This window comes from Podarcis erhardii (assembly GCF_964252035.2).
Source record: "Podarcis erhardii genome assembly, chromosome: 10".
In the NCBI taxonomy this organism is placed as follows: Eukaryota; Metazoa; Chordata; class Lepidosauria; order Squamata; family Lacertidae; genus Podarcis; species Podarcis erhardii.
Window position 1 is genome coordinate 74,214,218 of NC_138500.1, and position 22,148 is coordinate 74,236,365.

General features: G+C 42.9%; 2 protein-coding genes across 3 annotated transcripts in view; one reads left to right on the top strand and one right to left on the bottom strand.

The window, feature by feature from the left end:
- GRM3 (glutamate metabotropic receptor 3) overlaps window positions 1–12,904 on the top strand; it is a 145,410-nt gene extending 132,506 nt beyond the window's left edge. For both annotated transcript variants that reach the window (XM_081879114.1, XM_081879113.1), the window contains exons 4-6: window positions 6,545–7,611; window positions 8,615–8,789; window positions 10,732–12,904. In XM_081879114.1, coding sequence (XP_081735240.1) covers window positions 6,545–7,611; window positions 8,615–8,789; window positions 10,732–10,805 — 1,316 coding nt within the window. In that variant the 3' untranslated portion in view covers window positions 10,806–12,904. The remainder of the gene's footprint in view (window positions 1–6,544; window positions 7,612–8,614; window positions 8,790–10,731) is intronic.
- Window positions 12,905–18,677: 5,773 nt separating this feature from the next.
- ELAPOR2 (endosome-lysosome associated apoptosis and autophagy regulator family member 2) overlaps window positions 18,678–22,148 on the bottom strand; it is an 88,104-nt gene continuing 84,633 nt past the window's right edge. Inside the window, exons 21-22 of the mRNA XM_081879109.1 lie at window positions 20,619–20,784; window positions 18,678–19,559 (exon numbers count right to left, since the gene is read on the bottom strand). Of these exons, the coding sequence (XP_081735235.1) occupies window positions 19,500–19,559; window positions 20,619–20,784 (226 nt within the window). The 3' untranslated portion in view covers window positions 18,678–19,499. The remainder of the gene's footprint in view (window positions 19,560–20,618; window positions 20,785–22,148) is intronic.

Below are 22,148 nucleotides of genomic sequence, written 5' to 3' on the forward strand. Positions count from 1 at the left end.
TTGCAAATTTCCGGATCAACTTTCTGCCCCTCCCTGCATTAGCACACCCTATTTACATATTTATCTCTCAATGGATCTGAGGAAGAACTTGAGAACAGCAGCATCTAGACAGATGGCCCTATCAAGTGGCAAAGTGATGCTGCTGTGAAATAGGAAATTATTCCTTCAGAGCTGGTCTCCCCTCTCCCATGAAGTTCACAGGCTCACTAGGCAGAAAAGCCGATATATCTTACGTCCCTGGCCTCTAAAACTCGGGCTGTGTATCTATATTAAATGCAATGACAGATCAGACTGTTTTGAAGAATAAGGTAGATCTCCCCACATCTTTTTATAATTAATATTTTTTTTAAAAGAGTTTCAGTGATAGAAAATAAAGTGATGAAAGAAAAAAGTGCAAAAAATACATTAAGAAAGAGTATAGCATAGTACGCTAAATATAATCAGTTACATTTCCACACATTGTTATATAGATATATAAAAAGATTATTGTCCTAATTCATCTATGATTATTAATAACCTACAATATTCTGAACAAACTCATTCCAAATGTCAATATATTTGTCCAGAAAAAGTTTATAAGCAATCCGTTCCTCTGCTGCGAATGCTGTCCTGTCGTCAATTCACTGTTTGTCTTTATTCTTCCAGTTCATCAGAATCAGCCTCTTGGCCACAGTTAGGGTGTGTAGAATCCATTTTTGTTGCCTCATTGTCAGCTTCCATACAATATATTCAGAATAATATATTCCTCTGAAATTTTTAACTTTTTCCCCAGTCATATTTAGTGAGTATGTAAAAACATATGTATCAAAGAGGCATTATCCTTATTACATCTCCAACAAAGAGCTACATTAGACAGTCTTTTTTAAATACAAGTCCAATAAATCCTAAATATTATTTTATGTTGTATAAGTCCATCAATATTTAAGATCCATCAATAGGATTGCTATAGAAGCTAAAACTTTTTCCCACCACATAGGTAGTATTGGAAGATCCTGTTCTTTATTCCATTCATTTCTTAAAGTCTGCATGTCAGACTTATTTATTGATAATAAATATTTAGGGAAAGTGATCACTAGTTTTTTAGTTTCAAAAAATTTATTCCGTTGCTCCAATATCACTGGTGTCTCAGAAGCTGTAAAAGCTGCCAGGCCAAACATGACACTTAGAAGATGTTGTAGTTGCAGATATTGCAGATCTCCTCACATCTTGCTAAAATCACTTAGATGCCTCTGCCTGGATTCTGCACAGACTCAAGTCAAGAGGAAGTGGAACCTGGGAGCAATTCTTTAGACCATGTTGAGCCACAATTATAGCCACGTCACACATGTTCACACATACAACAAAGATGTTTAAATTGAAATGTGTGAATGCAACAAAAGTGTATATCAGATAAACAGCCATCAAGGAATATAGGTGCCACTCGAGACTGTGGGTGCTTGGGCACCCACAATAATATAATTATGGGGACCAGGCATCCACAAAGACATTGAGCAAAGCTGGCAGGCGGCTGTAGTGCTGCCTCCAATGATAATGATAATGATAATGATAATGATAATGATAATGATAATGATAATAATAATATTTTATTATTCATACCCCTTCCATCTGGCTGAGTTTCCTCAACCACTCTGGGCGGCTTCCAATCGAGTGTTAAAAACAGTACAGCATTAAATATTAAAAACTTCCCTAAACAGGGCTGCCTTCAGATGTCTTTTAAAGATAAGATAGCTGCTTACCGAGAAGGCCCTCTGTCTGGTTCCCTGTAACCTCACTTCTCACAATGAGGGAACCGCCAGAACATTGCAGAAGGCGGCTCTGTTTTAGAAGGGGACAGGAAAAACAGAACTTAAAGGGTGGGAGGTTACATTTCTTCTTTTTCCTCCCTCTCTCACCCTATTACATTTGTGGGAGACAGTTGGAATTTTGGCTACCGGAGATAAAGAAGCAAACTGCTCAGAGCAGACTAATTCTCCCAAATCCTTCCATGACAGCTTGCAGTAAAAAGTGCCCACTTCACCAAATCCAGCTCCAGTTCCCAATAGTGCAATTTCCTTTCCTTCCGTTTCCTTTTAGTTACACGGCATAGATGCAGCACTATTCTCTGGTGCCATCTGCAGGCTCCCTCGCTGTCTAGCAAGGGCAGCATTTTGAGCACACCTGTTTTCATTTCTACGAGTAGGAGGAGGAAGAGGAGGAGGAGAAGTACAAGCTGACTTCTGTTTATCACTTGCTGCCCCTGGGGATTTCTTTACCTGCATGGCATCACCTTCCTTAATTTGCTGGGAGCTACCCAGAGTGACTGGGGCAAATCCGGTCAGATGGGCAGTATATAAATATTATTATTATTATTATTATTATTATTATTATTATTATTATTATTATTAATTTGTTTCCTATAAGAAAAGCCCTTCTAAAACAGACCAAACACCCATTTAGTCCTGTATTCTATTTCCAGTCATGGCCTATGAGTCTTTTTTGTGCTTCTCCCAAACAACTGTTATACCATCTCTGAACATGATGTTTTCATTCAGTAATCGCTGCAGACAGCTGTTGATAGATCCATCCTTTATGAAATTTAAAAGCCATCCCTGCCATCTATGCCAGATGTGAAGAGCTCTGGGATGGGATGCCCAGTGTGGCCCTCTCCACTTCACCTGCCTTGCTTGGCTCCCTCTATGGGTGCTTTTACCCAGCTAGAATGTAGCCTTGGCCTCTGATCATGCCACTTGCTTGGCTGGACAGAAATATTTATTTATTGGTGGGTGTTTTTCTTTTTGTAAATCTAACAAAGAATAAAATACCATCAGGATGAAGGGGCTTTCTCAGGACAGTGGAGAGTGTGCTGTACCCTGTGGATATAGCATTGGTAGCAATGCTCTGTGCAAATTGGGCAGTCAAGGAGGGTCAGTGAGGGGGAGAAGTGAGAAATGTCCATAGTTTCACCTGATGAGTGTTCGGGGTTTAGAGTAATGTCAAACAGTCTGCAATAACTACGCCTGGCCTTATTCGGTGCTGCAGTCAAGCCACGTGCATGCAGGGGACAATTTAGGCATGATCTTTTGAGTTGAGGAGAGTGGGCCTGAGAAGTGGACACAACCCCACACAAAAGACACCATATGTGAACCTGGAATTTGCACATGCCAATTTGTGTGACTCACTTCATTAATGGCTATCTTTTCCCTTTTTGGCAAGGATGAAAGAGTATGGCTCACACCTGATTCCATCCTTTGAGTGGTGTCAGCTGCACTTGCTCCCGAGTTGTGAGTCTTTTTCCCAGCACACAAAGGATGTTACTGTGAAGGTAAAAGTCTGAACCAGCCTCATTCCTGAACCAGACTATGGATTTTCCTTTGAGCACAGTCAGAAGTGCTCAATGAAGGCGGAGTACACAGTGAAGGCAGAGTGAAACAACACGTTTTGTCAGATCATCAAGTTCTGTGGGCTGAGCATTGCTAGCTGCTTTAACAAGGCTATAAATCAATCTTCACAGCAGAACTAGGTCCTACTATGAAGTATGGCTCTCTAAACACATTTGCAGGCCCACGTTCCATCCACTTCACAGAACTGTGCATCAGAGGAACTTTTTAAGGATCGCACAGTGGTTTTCCAAAAGGCCCAGAGGTGGCGTGAGGCTGTGGGGGGAGGGGGAATGGGCTTTTAATTTCCTTTGTAATTAGAATTTGATTGCTAGCATAAATTATCTTGCAATGCTTCCTTCCTTTTGTGCAAGTTATTTCCCACAGTGAATAACTTCAAATTAAATGACTCTTATCAACCCCAAGGCATCAGTGTTTAAAATCTCAGAGTAGGTTCCTTCAGTCTGGGAATTATAAATGAAACATAATTATGTTTCTTTAAAAAAAAATCTATGTTGAGTTTTGATTCCTTTTTTCCCATTTTAATTATATTGTCATAATTCCTCCCCCCGACACACCAAAAATAAAAAAGTAAATGAAAATTGGAATGGCAGCCAATGGAAATGAGATACAAAATTAAGATTAACTTTTCTTCAGTTCAGATTGTTAGAGTTGCTGCAAATGGTAACCCTGACCTGACCCTTGTGCAGAGTAGAAATGAATTTGCTCTCCAAAGTTTCAAAACTTTACTTGAAAATAGCTACATATAAACATTATAAAGATACACAGTTACAATTTATGCTTAAACAAGCAAGCAATGCAGTCCCATCTTCTTTTTTAGTCCTTAATGCAGTTCAGTAAACTTTCCAGAGAGAGATAATAAACTTGTTCATCATAACAGAACATCCCCTCCAACATTTCCTGCTGTCCTAAACCCTCAAACGGAAACATTCAACACCCAACCGTTCCTTAGCATGTTTACTATAGCTAAACTCCTAATGTAAACTTCTCTTTCTAGCTTTTCAAATGCAATATATTCAAGCACAGCATTTTATGCACACTAAGCATATATCTTTAACAGAGCCTGGGGGTGCAGTGCCACAGAATTCCACCAGAGGGCTGGCGCCTCTCTCTGATTGGCTGCCAAGAGAGTTAGTCAGAAGGGGGTGGAGCCAGCACATTGGAAGGGAGAATAAAAGGAGAGAGAAGCCTAACTAAGGGAAAGAGCAGGAGGTGGAGTTGCAGAGTTGGTTCTGGTCCGTGTGTGGAACATCCACTCTGAGGAGCAGAATATCCGCAGCTAGAGAAAAGAGTCTCTGAGCTTAGATACAAAGACCAAGTGTAGTATCTTGGGAGAGTATTCAGACAGGAAGAAAGGGAAGGCTGAGTTTGTCAGTCAGGAGGGGAGGGATCCTCTAGACAGAGAAGCTCCCAGACCAGTTAAGAGGGGCATGGGGATCCCCTGGATCCCCTGGGATGGAAGTACCTCATGAGTGGGAGTGAGGAAAGGTTGGGAAACTGATGGAAAGTCCCCCCTTCTTTAGGAGCCAAAGTGTTAAGCTGAAACACCTACACAAACCACTAAGTGAAGGAACTGAAGTGAAATAACGGGAGAGAAGCTGAGCATCAGCCATCTAGGCTGGAAACCTGTAACATCGAACTGAAGAGTATTAACTGAAAATAAGCTGCTGAAGTTGAAAAGAAGCTCCATGTTTACTACCTTGTTTAGAAGCCTGAAATACCCGCTAGATTTATTAAGTTAACTGTTCCCTGAAAGAACTTCATCTCCCAACAAATCATTTGTTTTACCAACTTTACTCTGTATAATAAATATTTCTTTATTTCTTCTGCCTGAGTCTCCTACTATCAAAGTTTTACTTTCACACAAAACCCCAAAGTCTTCAAGAAGATAGGAGAAACATTGGCTGTGCAAGTAACACTTGATGGATAATGCGTAAGGAAGTCTCTGAAAGTTCTAAAAACTCGGCAAGAATGATCTGTTTGTCAACAGTTGCTTAATCCAGATAGCAGGACTCAGTCTTGTGGCCAGACATCTTGCTGTAGAGAAAGGCTAAGGGACAATATATATTTTTAAGGTGTCTCCCTCACAGATGTTAACAACATGTCTAAAAATGTTATCTGAAAAGGTGACCAATTCCTCAAGACAATTTTGGCTGCAGCTCAGTGGCCAATGGGGGGAAGGTTGCTTCTGCCCATGACACCTGTGTTCTTCATGATCCATGCAAAATTCATTATTGCAAAACCTTGGATGTGTTGAGTGTGAGGGTATAAGACAGAGGGAACAGCATACCTTCCCCAACTCAAAATTATGAGTTGAATGTGCAGAAAATGTAGTTTCTCAAGAAGCAACGGCGTAGCTGAGGCAACTGTTTCTGAATCATGCTCCAGAAATGAGTAACAATTCTCCATTCTGCTGTAAAAGTAGACATAATTGGGATCATGAGGCATGAACACCTCTCCCATCCCTTCCTGCTGCCCCAGCTGCCACACCCATGGGGTCCTCCGCTGCCTCTTCCCATCACCCCAAACTTAGTGGTTAGAGCAGCAATTATGACAGCCATGGAGAGGCCTCTTTGCAAGGTCTCCATTCCTCTCTAGTACTCCAGAAGAAGCATCCTGTGCCTGAAAGACCTTGGGAGCATCCTGTTTGCCATAGGTGAGAACTCTTAATTGGAATGTCAGGCACCTGGAACTACACATCCCAGGGCTCCTTGCAGCAGTGATGCTGTTGTGAGTATATGGGGCTGCATCACAGATGCAAATAGTCATCAGACCTGTAACATCCAGGATGTCTGAAGGAAGCCTCAACCGTTTATTTTGAGGGCCATCCTATTTTGAGGCACAACACTTTGATGACTCTTTGTTGGAATATCTGAGTCTGTCTCATCAAGACAGCTAAGCTCATGCTATATGCTGTTAACCATAGCTAATTCTTCATATTCTGACATGGAATGGTAATAAAGGTAGAACCAAATTGTAAGTAAAAAACGAACAACACCATAACTCTGTACAAATGATTAGAAGATTAGTTTATGCAAAATTATTTCTTTGCTGGTTTTAGGTTTGTTGAAGCTCTGTTGACAAAAAATGAAATTGATTGTTTACACTGAAAAGAAGGGCAAATGCATAGACTAGAAACATTGTTTTCTCTCTCTTATTTCTGGCAGCTCCATTCAGTTCTTCCAAATCTGCAGACAACACTGTTAAATTTGATATTTACGGTGATGGGATAGGCCGATACAATGTCTTCAATTTCCAGCACAATGGTGGTAAATATGCCTACTTAAAGATCGGCCAGTGGGCAGAAACTTTGACCCTTGATGTTGACTCCATCCACTGGTCCACAGATGTTGTTCCAACCGCCCAGTGCAGTGACCCCTGCCAACCTAATGAGATGAAGAACATGCAGCCAGGAGATGTCTGCTGTTGGATTTGTATTCCCTGTGAACCTTTCGAGTACCTTGCTGACGAATTCACCTGCTCAGATTGTGGACTTGGGCAATGGCCCTCTACGGATCTCACCAGCTGTTATGACTTACCGGAAGATTACATCAAGTGGGAAGATGCCTGGGCCATAGGGCCTGTGACTATCGCATGCCTGGGCTTTGTTTGTACTTTCCTAGTTGTGGGGGTCTTCATAAAGCACAACAACACTCCCTTGGTCAAAGCTTCAAGCCGTGAGCTTTGCTACATCCTCCTCTTTGGAGTCTTCCTCTCCTACAGCATGACCTTCTTCTTTATTGCCAAGCCCTCGCCAGCCATTTGCACCTTGCGTCGTCTGGGCCTGGGCACATCGTTTGCCACGTGCTATGCTGCCCTCCTGACGAAAACGAACTGCATTGCCAGAATATTCAATGGGGTGAAGAACGGGGCTCAGAGGCCTAAATTCATCAGCCCACGTTCTCAGGTCCTCATTTGCCTGAGCCTTATCATGGTGCAGATTGTGGTGGTGTCTGTGTGGCTGATTTTGGAGGCCCCGGGCACTCGTCGATACACCATCCCTGAGAAAAGGCAGACTGTCATATTGAAGTGCAATGTCAAGGATTCTAGTATGTTGATCTCCTTAATGTATGATGTGATCCTTGTAGTCTTATGCACTGTGTATGCCTTCAAAACAAGGAAGTGCCCAGAAAACTTCAATGAAGCAAAATTTATTGGTTTTACAATGTATACGACATGCATTATTTGGCTGGCCTTTCTGCCAATCTTTTATGTGACATCAAGTGACTACAGGGTAAGTTTTCCACCATCATTTTAGCCAGATCCAGTGCAATATTAAATATTCTGCTCAGATTAACCAATGAAAGTCTGCTGTTTTTGTGTGTAGTGGATAGGGAGCAGTGTATTATGGAACAGGAGAATCTCAGCCACTGCTTCTTAGGCCAGAATACACAGGATGCTAATGCAGGATTGGGGCTTTGGGTTCAAGGAGAGGGGGGGGGTTAACCTTTCTTCTCCCTTAACTGTGGTCCAAATAAAAAATCACTCCACCACCCCAGTTTCCCTCCCAAGACAAACAGCAGCTTTGGGGGACAATTTTGTTGGGACTATGTTGGTGTAGGAAGAAAATGAAACCTGCAGTTCTGAACCTGATTGGGTTCCCTCACACTTGACATTTACACAACTTAAACACACTTAACATCACACAAAGTTTGGCACTTAGCATGAGAGTAAGGTCATTACATTTACACAAGTAAATGCAGGAATCTTTTTGCCTAATGTGGGGCTCAAACCCATGACCCCAAGATTAAGTGTCTCATGCTCTACCGAAAGAGCTGGATGTCATCTTTGTAGTGCTGGAGGGAAAGCATATATGAGATGGTAGTTGGAAGTATAAGCACTTGGGTGAAAAATTGGTCAGTACTATTCAGCGGCAGCTTGGGTCTGAATATTAATGGCTCAAGGAAAATTTCAAGCAGGGTGTGAAGACATTTAACTATTGTTGGAGATTGTTCATGCTGGACTACATGAACTCTTGATCTGATTCACTGGGACATATTTTTGGTCTTCTGCTCCTATGTTCCAAAAGGAATTGAGTTTGTCTTCCTGTATGTCTGGAGAATAAGGCTGCTCATCATGGTGGCAGCATGAGTGCTGTTGCGTTCCCACCCTGCTTGTGAGTTTCCCATAGGCATCCCATTGGCCGCAGGGTTCGAGGGGCCTCTGGTCTGATATTGTGTTTGTATTGGGAATTCAGAATTCATTCCTGCTGACCCTTCTGGTTTTTCTCCATGCAGGTTCAGACCACAACCATGTGCATCTCCGTAAGTCTCAGCGGCTTTGTTGTCTTGGGGTGTCTGTTTGCCCCCAAAGTGCATATTGTCCTCTTCCAGCCACAGAAGAATGTGGTCACGCACAGGCTGCATCTCAACAGGTTCAGCGTCAGCGGAACAGGAACCACTTATTCCCAAGGTAATTAAAGATCATGGCTGCTGCCTTCAGAGGCCCCCCCCCAAATTCTTGCTCTCCTAATTTCTCCATCACTTGGTGGGGTGGGGGGAGCAGGCGGAGACAAAAGTGGGCAGAGAAGCACATGTGAATTCTACCTTTGTGCACGAGGCTAGTTGCATATAACATGCCCCCCCTTCAACAAAGTAAGACACTTTATTTGAGGACATTTTCCAGCCAGGCTGGACATGCCTGGAGGAACACATTTGGTCCCAGGGGGCTGCCATTTCCCGGTCATGGTTTACGGTAATTGAATTTTGAAATAAACAGCACCAAGGCGGGTGGGAAGTAGCAACTGAAACACCCAGTATTGAAACAGGGGGGGACTTGGGTCTTTCAGATTTCAGCAGCACCCTGTGCAAGGCAAAAACTGCCCTGCCCGTCTTTCCCCTTCCGTTCTGCTCAATTCACTGCATCATATTGTGATGCCCTGCAGTGCCCCCTTTGCCCAGCACCCAGTCCGGAGGAACCTGTTGCGCTGCTCTAAATCCGCCTCTGGTTGAAAGCAAGCAATAAAAAATCAGCATTGGTTTAATTTTTATTTTTAAAAACCCCAAGTTCCAGAAATGGGACAGACGCAACTAGGTTCTTTTTTAAAGACACTTATAAAGCAGCCAGCTCAGCAACCAGCTTGCTAAGAGCCACAGAAGAGGCAGGAATCTAAGGGGAGCTGATCAGGCATCAGCATGCAGGATGGACAAAGCCCTTCACCTGCTGAATATCTGCCTACCATGTAGTTGTTAACAAACAGCACCGGAGAAACAACTGGTATATGGATGTGAGAGAAAATAAGGGTATTCCCTTTATATTTTCTTTCAGCCCTTAAACATGCACACAAAACACATGCTCAAAGCCTGCATGATCCAGCTGATAAGAGTCCTGGATGCACAGTGCAAGAATTCATTGAGTTCCTTTGGACAAGCATCACCTTCAATTTATATCTATAAAAGCTAGGTGTGTGGGGTTTAATTGGTAGATCAGTCAACTGAACCAGTGGTAGTGTGATTGAACAATTGACTTACTTAGTTGCAATACTTATTTCTCACTTTTTATCCCCGAGAGGCTTTAAAAGTGCCTTGCACAAGAAAAGGACGCTCTAGTTCAATAACATGTTGCTTCTAAGGTGCCTAGCAGCTCCCTGGGGCAACACTTCCCTCCCTCATCCTTGGTCTTCACCCTTCAGCTGCCATCTAGGAGCAAGGGAGTGGATCTGAGCAGCTGAATGGTGCTCAGGCCATAAGGGGGACAATCCTGCCTTGCTTGCAGTTGCCAAGGGACAACTCTCCCTGATGTCTTCTGAGGCAAGAGACTGGAGGTGAGCACCTGAACTCCCCCAGCCCAAGATGGGGGCAAATCTTCCTTTGACTGGGCTCTAATAAACTGAAAGCAACTGATTACTGGATTACTGATAAGAGGCATTACATAAGCCAGAGGATTTTGAAAGTGCTGAGACTTATTTGCTAAAAATCTCTAGCCACTGCAATTCTCAGGATTCCATACTTCAGATTTATGGTATTTTTGAAACTGTGGCCTACATTTATTATTTATTATTTTATTTATTGAATTTATATACTGCCCTATACCCGAAGGTCTCAGGGCGGTTCACAGAACAAAATAAGAATATAAAACCACAAAATATCTGTAAAACAAGAAAACCCTTAATAATAAAAAAAAACCACAAAATATATAATCAAAATGAAAGCAACAATCCAATAACCCCCCCCGCAAAAAAACCCCACATTTTAAATAGGATGCCCTACCATTATGCAGTCCTAATGTCTGTTTCTGTATTATCATCTGTCTGGTGTTAAGGCATTTAGTTCTCCGCTTCATCATTTCAAGACCAAGTGCTATTTGCACTTGTATTAAAAACTCTCTCTAGCTCCTGGCAATGTTTCTCTTTCAGCCTCTGCTAATGTGTATGTGCCAACCGTCTGCAATGGAAGAGAAGTTGTGGATTCCACCACCTCATCTCTGTGATCATACAGCTGGCACTGGCATTCCTGGACAGCTGGGAAGAATTGCACATTTCTTGTGGACTCTGGAAAAAGAACATTTTTTTTTAAAAAAAAAAGACTAGCTTTTTTTTCTAGAAACAGTGTAATAAATTATTTTTGAGGACTGTACAGTATATAGTGATGTTCTTTTTAGAACAAATTTAGAGCCTTCTGTGATTAACTGTTCTAAGGGATGTTGCTGTGCCACCATGTTGATTCCGCAGTGAGCGGAAGGTCGGCTGCCATGTTTGGTGGCTTTCTTTCTAATGAGACTTTTTGTAATTCCTTGTTGTAATTTACTTAGACCGCATTTCTATGTTGTATATTATGGTTACATTCTGTGCAACAAATGGTTTTCACAGCTGTATTAATTAATGTAAAGTTGTCAATAATAAAACCTGAAAAGCTTTTCAGCATAATTGCCCTTTTCCCCGCTAAGAGGTTACTAAATTTCTTCCCCAGCAGGTGTAATGATAAGTCTGCCTTAACAGAGCAGTTATTTTATACTGGTTTTATTTATTATTTTATTTCAGAATTTATAAATTACTCTACATTCAGAGGATAACCATTTTACTAACCTGGGTGATCCTAACCAGGTTACAAGGCTCTTTGTGGATTCTTCGGGTCTGGTCTACATATTATCAAGGCTGGCCTTTATTGTAAGGGTGAGGTATCCCATTTCAGGTGACAGTTTTGAGGGTTGCAAATGTCAATCATTTATTTTTAACCACTAGGACAGGTGCTGAGATTAAAGGACCCCTTCATTTGGCTCTTTCAATCTTTTGGCACCAAAATATCTTGCGCCATCATATCTGCAGGTTATGGTCACCAGGGAGAAACCTCTGTGGAGCAGACTTCATAGGGTGGCAGCTGTCAGCCCTGCTGCAGCCAGAGTTCCTTGCTCTGCATGCTTGCACCATGACACTGAATACACACCCCAAAATGGGGGCATGTAATTCACAAAGCTTAGAGGTAAATGGCAACTGCTTTAAATCTGAGCAAATAAAAGAGGCAGTCAACAGTGATGGAATAGTCCTGTTATTATGGTAAGGCAACACTACCTTGCTAGTTAACTTGACAAATTTAAATTTTGTGCACCTGAAGGTTTCCATTGAAACATGTTGAGCAATTACCTATTTTATTGCTGTTTCCCTATATTTGCTAGTACCATATTGAGGCTTCCTTGGCAGATTAAAGGAGTAAAATATTGGGGTTCTGCCCAAGATTAATCACACTCAAGTAGATCCAGTGATTTCAGTGGATTAACTGCATGTATAACTTAGTTGGATTTCACCCATAATTAAATATTGTAACATCCTGTCTGTTACTTGAGATCTACCAGGGAAGTCCTTCTCATTGTGTGATTACCAAGCAAGGCTCAGCCTTTTAGAACTCATAATAGGGCCTTCTTGGTGATGGCATCCCGGATGTGAAACATTCTTATCCTGGAGGTTAGATCAGCATCAACACTGTGCAGTTTTGGGTGGCAAGTGGAAACATTTCAATTTTCATCAGACCTTTTGAGTAAACAGATTTGGCCCATGTGACAGTGGTGTATGCTGAGTTTTATACAGTGATTCATTTGCTCTGTAATTTTGTATCTGATTTTAACTTCATGTATGTTGTATGTTGTGGCCCATCCTGAGATTGTTTAACAATGAAGGGTGGAGTATAAATTTTTAAAAACAAACAAACAATGTTGTCTTATCTGCAAGAAACTCTTGTGTTAGGGCAGCCTGTACCTCCAATGCAGCATTATTATTATTATTATTATTATTATTATTATTAGAGAGAGGCATCAATGAGCAAAAACATTTTGCAGAGTAAGATAAGTAAAAGACCGGTCCCTGCCCTGATGAGTTTACTATTTACAGCTGACTATTAGTCTCTCTCTCCCAGGCTGGGAGCGCTGGACACACAAATGTAATGGGGGATGGAAATTGGTCCTCTATGTACAGATTTGACTGGTGAGTGTGATATGAAGAATTACTCAATGTCAGTTAAATTAGCTGAATAAATGTAGACATTTATTAGTTAAAATAAAGAGTTTTAACAACCTCCCCCATCTCCAAAAAAGAAAAAGAAATGAAAACAACAGCAGCAATTTAATAACCAATATGGCTACACATGATACAAGAGAGATTCCAGTCGCACAATCAAAATTCAATTGGGAAAGTCTCAGACTCAGATTTTTTGAGAAACTTTAAAGTAGCTTCCATGAACCACTCTAGAGTTATGAAAAGTTATGTTATAACCATGCTTCCAAAATGTGCCATTTCATGCTGAAACTTTCACCAGCCTTTCTGCCCTAGACAGTGGGCAGCCCCAAGGCTAAACCGTTTTTCTCCACCAAGTATTTCATCTCTGGTCCCTGATGCTGCCCTTGATGACATCATTCTCAGACACCATCCCACAGAAAAGGCAGGCAAGGGCTTATGTAATACATAGCTTGAAGACAAAAAGAGGCTCTGACAGAGGCCCTTTTCAGGCATTCCATATGAACATCCATGCAGGTGTGGGCTAACCTTGACCCCTAGATGCCTACATCATGCACCACAGCCATCATGGAAGTGACATCAGCCTGGAAGTATGGAGTCACATGGGGCTCCCTCCATGGGATGCAAAACTTTTCAGTTAAGGTTCAAGTCTCCATGGAGAGAGACCTTTCCACATGCAGGGCTGCCTCCAGACGGACACTGATTGTCAGGGCATGGCTGGCGCTCCAAGTGGCATCTAGAGGCTGAGGCTGGTCTGTCTGCGCAGGAGAGACCCTCCAGAGGTCCATCATGAAGACGGCGACTAGGAGTCTCCAGCTTCTCACTCCAAATTTGTACTGTTTTAATAGGTTCTATGTTCTCCACATTGTTGGACACTACCCTGATATTTTATGAGACAGCAGTACAGAAATACTTTTATGAATAAACAAACAAACAAACAAACAAACAAACAAATAGAAATAAATTCTGTTCTGCATAATCAGAACAGAGTTTTATCCATGCTTTCCGTGCTGTTCATGTGGGACTAGTGAGGTCTTCCTCTCAGCTCTGAATACCAGCCAATAATCAGGACTCCTTGTTCCTGGCCCTTCCACTCTTGATCAGCTCAAAATGTTGGAAATGTGTTCTTGTCCAGGGAACTATGGGCATCCTCCCCCAGGTTCAATAAATGCATAACAGCAGAGACAGCAACCCCAATCAGACACAGAGAAGCACTATTAACATGTTAATAACATATTAATCTTTGAAGGATGAAATTGGGTGTCCCAAATTTGAAAGGAAACTGATGCGAGCCTCAGTTGACATAGAGGGGTGTGTTATCTGCAAGTTTTAATGGAAAAAATAATCATTTGACAAATCTTGAGTGGTGGCAGTAATAAACATGAAGGTGCTTTGGAAATGAACAGTGAAATGGTGTATGATGAAAACTAGTGGTATTTCCCCCAATCCCCTTGTATCTCAGCAGTGATAAGCAGTGATAAGGCATTGCAGGCAACAGGTTTGCCCAGGGAGGCTATTAAGAAAGCAAAGGTCTTCACTTTGGGGGAAACTAGAAATAACCATACCTTATTCTTTAGGGAAAGAGAGAAAAGGAAGACAAATTTACTTATTTATTAAAAATCTATGTGTATCCTGCCACACTGAGTAACTTCCACCATTTTATAAGATCGCAATAAAATATAAAGTGATATTTAAAATTAATAAAATTAAAACAGCGTCAGCAGCACACCCACCCACAACAAAATTGAAGAGTCAACTCAACTTGAGCTGGTAAAATATAGTTAAGATCTTCTCTGGGTTGGAACAAACAAGTCTCCATCGGAAATCTAAATATCAACAGAGAAAAGTGCCAGAATAGGCCCCCAGGCCAGGATGTCCAATAGCCATTGGGATCCTGACCCAGAGCATCAACCAAAGATGTGAATAAGTAGGCAGGATCTTGTGTGAGAAAATGACCTTGTCAACATCCTAGTCCCAAACTATTTTGGACTTTTATTGACCAGCACTTTGGATTGGTCTCAGAAACAGGAGTTTTGCTTTTCTGGATACCGAGACTTTGGGAGGCAAATAACTTCTAATTCTGATTTCTCTCTACCCAGTACACGTTGACTGACACCTGGCTCCAGTATCCAGCTGGAGCTCCCTTGCCTCCCAACACTCCCTGATCCAGTTCAACGAAGGGCAGTTTTTACACTTTGGAGTTTCATACCTGTGCTATGTGCTAAGAGAGGTCTAAACCGTATTTGTCCATTATAAGTAGGTGGTATACATTAGCTCAAATAACAAAAGAGAACTTTATGAGACAAACAGCTATTATAAAAGTTTAAGAACAGATAACTTGACAAAGCAATGGGAGCACTGTATAATGTTTCAAGTGTGAACATCTGACTGAGGTGAAATTAGTTTGGTTTTTATTCAGGTGGACTGGGCGTATGGTGGGTACCAAATTTTGCCCTCCAAAAATTAAAGTTACTTGTAGAACTTCCTGGCTAGGCAGAATTCAGTGCCCTTTAGCAAAGAGGTGATATATGCCAACAGCAAACTGAAGTGCAGAGTTACAACACAAGCCAAAAACAGGACTGCAGACAACTCCCTGTTGGTGCACAGGTTGCATTCCAGGTCAATGCGTGAAATCACATGTCATCAAACACCCATTTAAAAAGCCTGCAAACACCCTGTTCTGCCCCTGCCTCTGCTCCACCCCATTTCAACCTTTTAGTGATGTTTCAGTGATGTTTTTATGACTTTGGGGGGGGGTCATTTTGGGGTTCAGCGCTGTGCGCATGTGCATGGTTGTGCACATATTGGATGCGCCTAAACTGGGAATTGCCTGGTTTAGAAACAAGAGGGAGTTATTAGCATGTTTTGAGAAACCCCAAGATTTACAGAAGTAGGGAAAGAGGGCTGTGTGCCTGTTGAGCCTGTTGGGTGACAAATGAAAACTTGGAGGGAAGGGGAATGGAATGGAACGGCTGGCTGGTACACTAAACAGGAGCACTCCATTTTGTTGTAGATTTCTTAGCTTCTAAAAAGCAAAAAAGGAAACTTCAGTGCATAGCAGGCACAGCTCTCAATCACAGCCGATGACATCAATCAGTCCAGTGCATCCAGGGCTGGCCTTGGGGGTCCCTCAATGGATCTACCTGAATGAAACGGGATGTGCAAAGCTGGAAGTCAAAGAAAGAAGCACAACGTTGTTGTGCGCAGAGGTCTCTTTGTCGGTCTCAGATGGGGCTGATGAGAGTTGTGGTCCAAAATATCTGGAGGGCACCCGGTTGCCAAAGGCTGTTCTGGGGATTCTGACAAATTCTCCACCTTGCCTGCCTCCGAGATGGCCCAATTAGATGGTACACTTTAACCATAGACGACACTATAAAATGGCTTTATTACACATGGCCTTAGTATCAGACAGGTATACCACTACAATGCAGTTGCAATAAATACCAAACATGGGGGATGTTTTGGAAAATAATGGCCATGGGGCAGCACACACTGCCTACGGAAGATTGCCAGATCTTTCCCAAATACCTACACGGAAATCCATGGCTTAGAGAAAACAGAAGTGAGAAAGTACCATGCGTGCAGTTATTTCTACGTCTTAATCAATCCCCGAAGAAGAGGGAAGAGCAGCTCTACTTGAGGACTACAGATAAGAGAAAAATGTAAATAATCTCCATAAAGAATTTACACAAGCTGGTTCATGTGGGGCAGGGAGGGCCCATAGCTGTGCACAGAGCACATGAAATGTACACAGACAGTTCCATTGTCAATCCCCCTTATCTGAGATGGGGCTGGGAAAGATCTCAGGCCAAGGGCCCTTGGTGAACTACAGGCAGAACAATAAAACTTGCTGGGCTAAAGGAAACTGAGGTCTCATATGAGGAAACAAAATCAGGAAGCCACATATTTTTATGTGGTCAAACTAGACTCCACTCAATACATCCAGAGCCATGGCTAGAGTCACTCAGCTACGGATACAGTTGCAGTGACTCAGAATGATTTCCATGGTCAAAGTCACAATCTTTTTAGCTGATGAAGCCATGGTCACCACTGATAGATTCCTACTGCTGTATCTGCGGATGGGCCGTCTCCCGCTACCCTGTTGAAGGTGCCCTGGGCATTCCGCACTTGACGCTCAAGTAATCAGGGGAGTTCTCTGGGGCAATTCACCTGTAAGTCAGTGGGGTGGGGCAGAGGGAGGTTTGAAAGGGGACACAATCCAGGGGTTGACTCTGCCTTCACCTGCTTCAGATTAGTCCGCAGACTTTGAATTTGAAATACAAGCTCCAGTGTAAGAAGTTCTGTTTTGGTGAATGCATTAGGACCCGACTGCAGTGCTTCCCAGTCATTAGAACGGGGCTACTTCAGACATTACTTTTCATTTCAAAAGGGTCAAGTCTCACACCTAAGAAAACCTAACAAAAAGAGGCAGAGAACTCCTGATCAAATTTGCAGATGACACCAAACTGGGAGGGGTGGCTAACACCCCAGAGGACAGGATCACACTTCAAAACGACCTTGACAGATTAGAGAACTGGGCCAAAACAAACAAGATGAATTTTAACAGGGAGAAATGTAAAGTATTGCACTTGGGCAAAAAAAATGAGAGGCGCAAATACAAGATGGGTGACACCTGGCTTGAGAGCAGTACATGTGAAAAGGATCTAGGAGTCTTGGTTGACCACAAACTTGACATGAGCCAACAGTGTGACGCGGCAGCTAAAAAAGCCAATGCAATTCTGGGCTGCATCAATAGGAGTATAGCATCTAGATCAAGGGAAGTAATAGTGCCACTGTATTCTGCTCTGGTCAGACCTCACCTGGAGTGCTGTGTCCAGTTCTGGGCACCACAGTTCAAGAAGGACACTGACAAACTGGAACGTTTCCAGAGGAGGGCAACCAAAATGGTCAAAGGCCTGGAAACGATGCCTTATGAGGAACGGCTAAGGGAGCTGGGCATGTTTAGCCTGGAGAAGAGGAGGTGAAGGGGTGATATGATAGCCATGTTCAAATATATAAAAGGATGTCACATAGAGGAGGGAGAAAGGTTGTTTTCTGCTGCTCCAGAGAAGCGGACACGGAGCAATGGCTCCAAACTACAAGAAAGAAGATTCCACCTAAACATTAGGAAGAACTTCCTGACAGTAAGAGCTGTTCGACAGTGGAATTTGCTGCCAAGGAGTGTGGTGGAGTCTCCTTCTTTGGAGGTCTTTAAGCAGAGGCTTGACAACCATATGTCAGGAGTGCTCTGATGGTGTTTCCTGCTTGGCAGGGGGTTGGACTCGATGGCCTTTGTGGTCTCTTCCAACTCTATGATTCTATGATTCTATGATTCTATGATTCTATTCTATGTCACAGGAACACCAGAGCGTATCAATGTCTCTCTTTTGAGGCCCAAACATGTCAAATTTGGATCAAGTATTTCCAGGGTGAGGAATTTTCCAGGTTGAGGAATGACTTACAGAAGCACTCATGCATTGCCCCGGTGCAATGTGCAAAGTGGCTGACCTCTTCGGGATCCCTTCTCCTTTTTAGTTTCTGAATATTAAGGGTCATTAAGGGTCATTTCTTAAATGCCAAAAGCTATACGGTTGCTGCTTGACCTGAAACTCGATCAAAGCTGCCCCTTGCATCCAGCCCACATGCTTGAAACAATCTTGACCATGTCATTGCACCATTTGGAATGGGAAGAATTGCTCCATCCCAAAAGGGCTTGCCATGGTGAGTAACATCCACCTGACGACCCTCCAAGCTAGACGTCTTAAGTCTCGCCATGTTCCTCAGCTAGCAAAGTGACCTTCAAGTGAAGCTGTAATCCTAAACAACATCCTTACACAGGAGAAAACTCCACATCTGAGTAAACGTACACAGGATTGTACTGCTAGCCTTTCAGAGGCCTTCCATTTTAATGATGTCTTTTCACCTCCAGAAGTTGATTTTGCAGGAGCAGAAGTTGAATTCTTAATGTTAGGCAAAATACTACAGATTTACAAGCACTCTCCTTTCTGAGGAGTAGAAAGAAGCCTGTCTGCAGGTCTTCTATTTCAAGTAGTGACTAGTGGTGTGATTTCAAGGGAAAGCCAGGATCCTGCCACCTCCACACCTCTGCAGATACCTGTAGTGACTAAGGTATCATCTGTATTCTTTCTAAAAGCCAGTCTCTGTTTCGGCTAAGTGACAAAAGTGATTGGGACTAAAAGGGGATACAAATAATGAAGCATGTGCCATGCCACGTAAACTTCATGTCAGGATTTGACCTCTTTCTCAGGCAGTACAAGGTGAAGCAACCCACCTCACAGGGGCAGAGAACATTAAAGGGCCACAAACCATCTTCTGTCTTTCTTAATATATTGTTACTACTCTGGGAGGTGCCATTTTGGATTTTCTGCAGCAAGCACCCAAACATCTTGGGCTGCCACTGCCCATGTTTCCTCTGTCCCTGAGCAGACCTTCATTCCCAGCTCATGAGCTCATCTGCTTGACTTTCCTTTTTGGCAAGTGACTCAGTCTCACAATAAGGCAACAGTCTCTCGTGTTCTTCCCTGCTAGTTTCTTCATGTTAGACTGTGCAAGATTTCCCACAGGAAACCACCCTTCAGACACAAACCAGGACATGTTAGAAATGTGCCCCTGCGTAAATCAAGATCAGGTTTGCTGGTTCAAAGGCAGAGTTAAAATCTTCATATATTTTGAGATCTTGAGGATTTCAGCTGAACAGATTCAAAGCGGTCTTCCTTTTCCTGCATAGCAAAGAGATAAGTGCTTATATTATAGAAACAGATATAGATACGATGCACAGATCCCATTCACACAGAGGGCTCCAGATCATCTCCCATAAGGATGTGATCTGTTCAGCAGCATTACAGTCCCAGATGCACCCAGGCTACTCATTGGGCCCATTCCAAAGACAAGTTACCTAAGGCTCAGTTTTGCCAAACACATATATCCACTGAATAGAACAGAACAGAACAGAACAGAACAGAACAGAACAGAACAGAACAGAACAGAACAGAATAGAATAGAATAGAATAGAATAGAATAGAATAGAATAGAATAGAATGTTTAACTAAGAAATTATTTCAGGCCAGGGACTAAGAATTTCTTAACAGTTTGGGGTATGATGCTATTTTAATTATACATTTGAAAAGGTAAACTGTAAACAAAACATGTGGACACCCATGGTCCAAAGATATGCATCATGCACACAAACTCATTTCGGACCCAGGACTGGCTGTCACTCACTGCCTAGTATACTTCAAGTGGCAAAACCAAGGTTTGCCATTATGTAACGTGTGAAAAACCCCAAAGCAACATGCATTTGCAGACTGAAAATCCATGTGGGCTAGTTAATATATTCATGGTTTGTTTGCTTGTTTTTTAAAAGTCAACACCATCCAGGAAACAGAGCTGGACTTGAATCTCAAAATCTCACTTCTCAAATCAACATATTGGAAGCCTTGAGAAAATCAATATATATGCTCTTTGAAGCAAAGCTTTTATTCATTTGATTATTTGGCCTCACAACCTTCATAGAAAAACCATTCTATTTTGAAAGCTTTTACTGTCTAAAAATTTTGTGGTTTTCTGTTAGCCACCTTCAGATTTTGGTGATGTTGGGGTGCAAGTACTTCAGATAAATGGACATCCTTATCTCCCATCCGTTCTATGGGAATAGCAGGGGGTATCCAGCTGTGCTGCTTTGTTCCCAGAACCAGTAAAAAATGGCATATCAACCTGCACACTTAAAAAATAGCCTGAAAACAATATATAGCTGCAAATTACTGACAGCAGCTGCTCACCTTGGTTGCCAATGATTTGAGTTTTCCTAGTAATGACTGTTTGTTTGAATATACTATTTCTTCCTCGTTATCTTCCCCTTCCATGATCGCGCAGCTGTCAGCAGCAGGAAGCTCACATTCTTTTGAATTTGCTGTCATCACCAGTTTAGAATATTTATACTCCAACCTAAAGGGTATAAATGGAGACAGTGGCATTTTTGTCCTATCATCTTCCAACATATCAAACCTTGTGACAAAACCTCACTATAAGAATTCAGGGCGGATTTTAGTATTGCAGATTTGTCAGAACTAAAGTAGCCGTTTCCCAGCTTGATGCCGTCCAGCAGTTTTGGATTCCCATCAGCTCCAAAGAGCAAAGTACCAGGTGGAACTCAAGTTGTAGATCATTCTCAGATTTCAAAGAGAGTCGACATGATGTGGCCCACAGAAGAGACCAGCAGGGCTTAAAGGGACCGTGCTTGGCTGTGGGTGCAGCTGGCCCTTGTGGGGGAGGCATCAGAGAACATCTTTCTGAGCAGTTCAGCTTCCCGAGGTTCTGGACCAGCCCCAGCCATCCATGCTCCTAGACAGCAATGGCTATCCAGGGAGCCCGTTCCATTTGGGGGGGGGTGGAGGATTCCCCCAGAGCAACAAGAGTCTTCCTGGCTCTACAGTGTTTCCACTTGGTTCCTTGACTTTGACCTCCAGAAGCATCTCCTGCCATTGTCCCCGCCCCCGAGCTGCCTATGGTTCTGCATGACACCACAGCAGCCTTCTGCTTCCAGGACACGGTACTTTGGATCTCCCAAAACCTCTAGACCCAACTTCTTTGGGCCTCATTACGTATTCCTTTGGCCACAAAGCTAAATTTCCTGCACATCTTTTTCCTGGCTCCAACTGCCATAGCTTTTGCCTGGCACATGAAGATGCATAACAAAGACGCCAGGCGAGCCTCGCTGTGGGGAGCATTCCACAAAGGGGAAGCCACCACAGAAAAGGCCTGTTCTTGCGCTGCCACCCTCCAGACCTCCCATGGAGGGGTCACACAAAGAAGGGCCTCAGAAGACAATTGCAGGGTCAGGGTTAGTTCGGATGGCGAGAGCTGGGATCCTGAACTGCATAAGGCTTTATAGGTCAAGACCAGCACTCTGAATTGGGCCTGGAAACTAATTGGGAGCCCGTGCAGATGGGCCAAGATTGGTGTTGTATACTCAAGCGGTCTTGCCTCAGCGAATACCCTGGCCACTGAACTCTGTGGAAGCTGATGTTTCCAAGTCATCTTCAGAGGCAGCCCCACATATAACACATTGCGGTAATCTAACCTAGAGGTTACTAGATCATAAAGGACAGAAGTTAGGTTATCCCTGTGTAGACAGGGGCACAGCTGGGCTACCAGCCAAAACTGATGGAAGGCACTCAATGCCACTGAGCTCCATAGTATGAAATGGCCTCTGCTATAACCCCAGTAGAAATGGTGCCCCTAGTGGAAGCCCCAAATTTGCTCTGCTGGTGTGGCCAAGAAGGCCTGATCTCGCCACCACCCTACAGGTG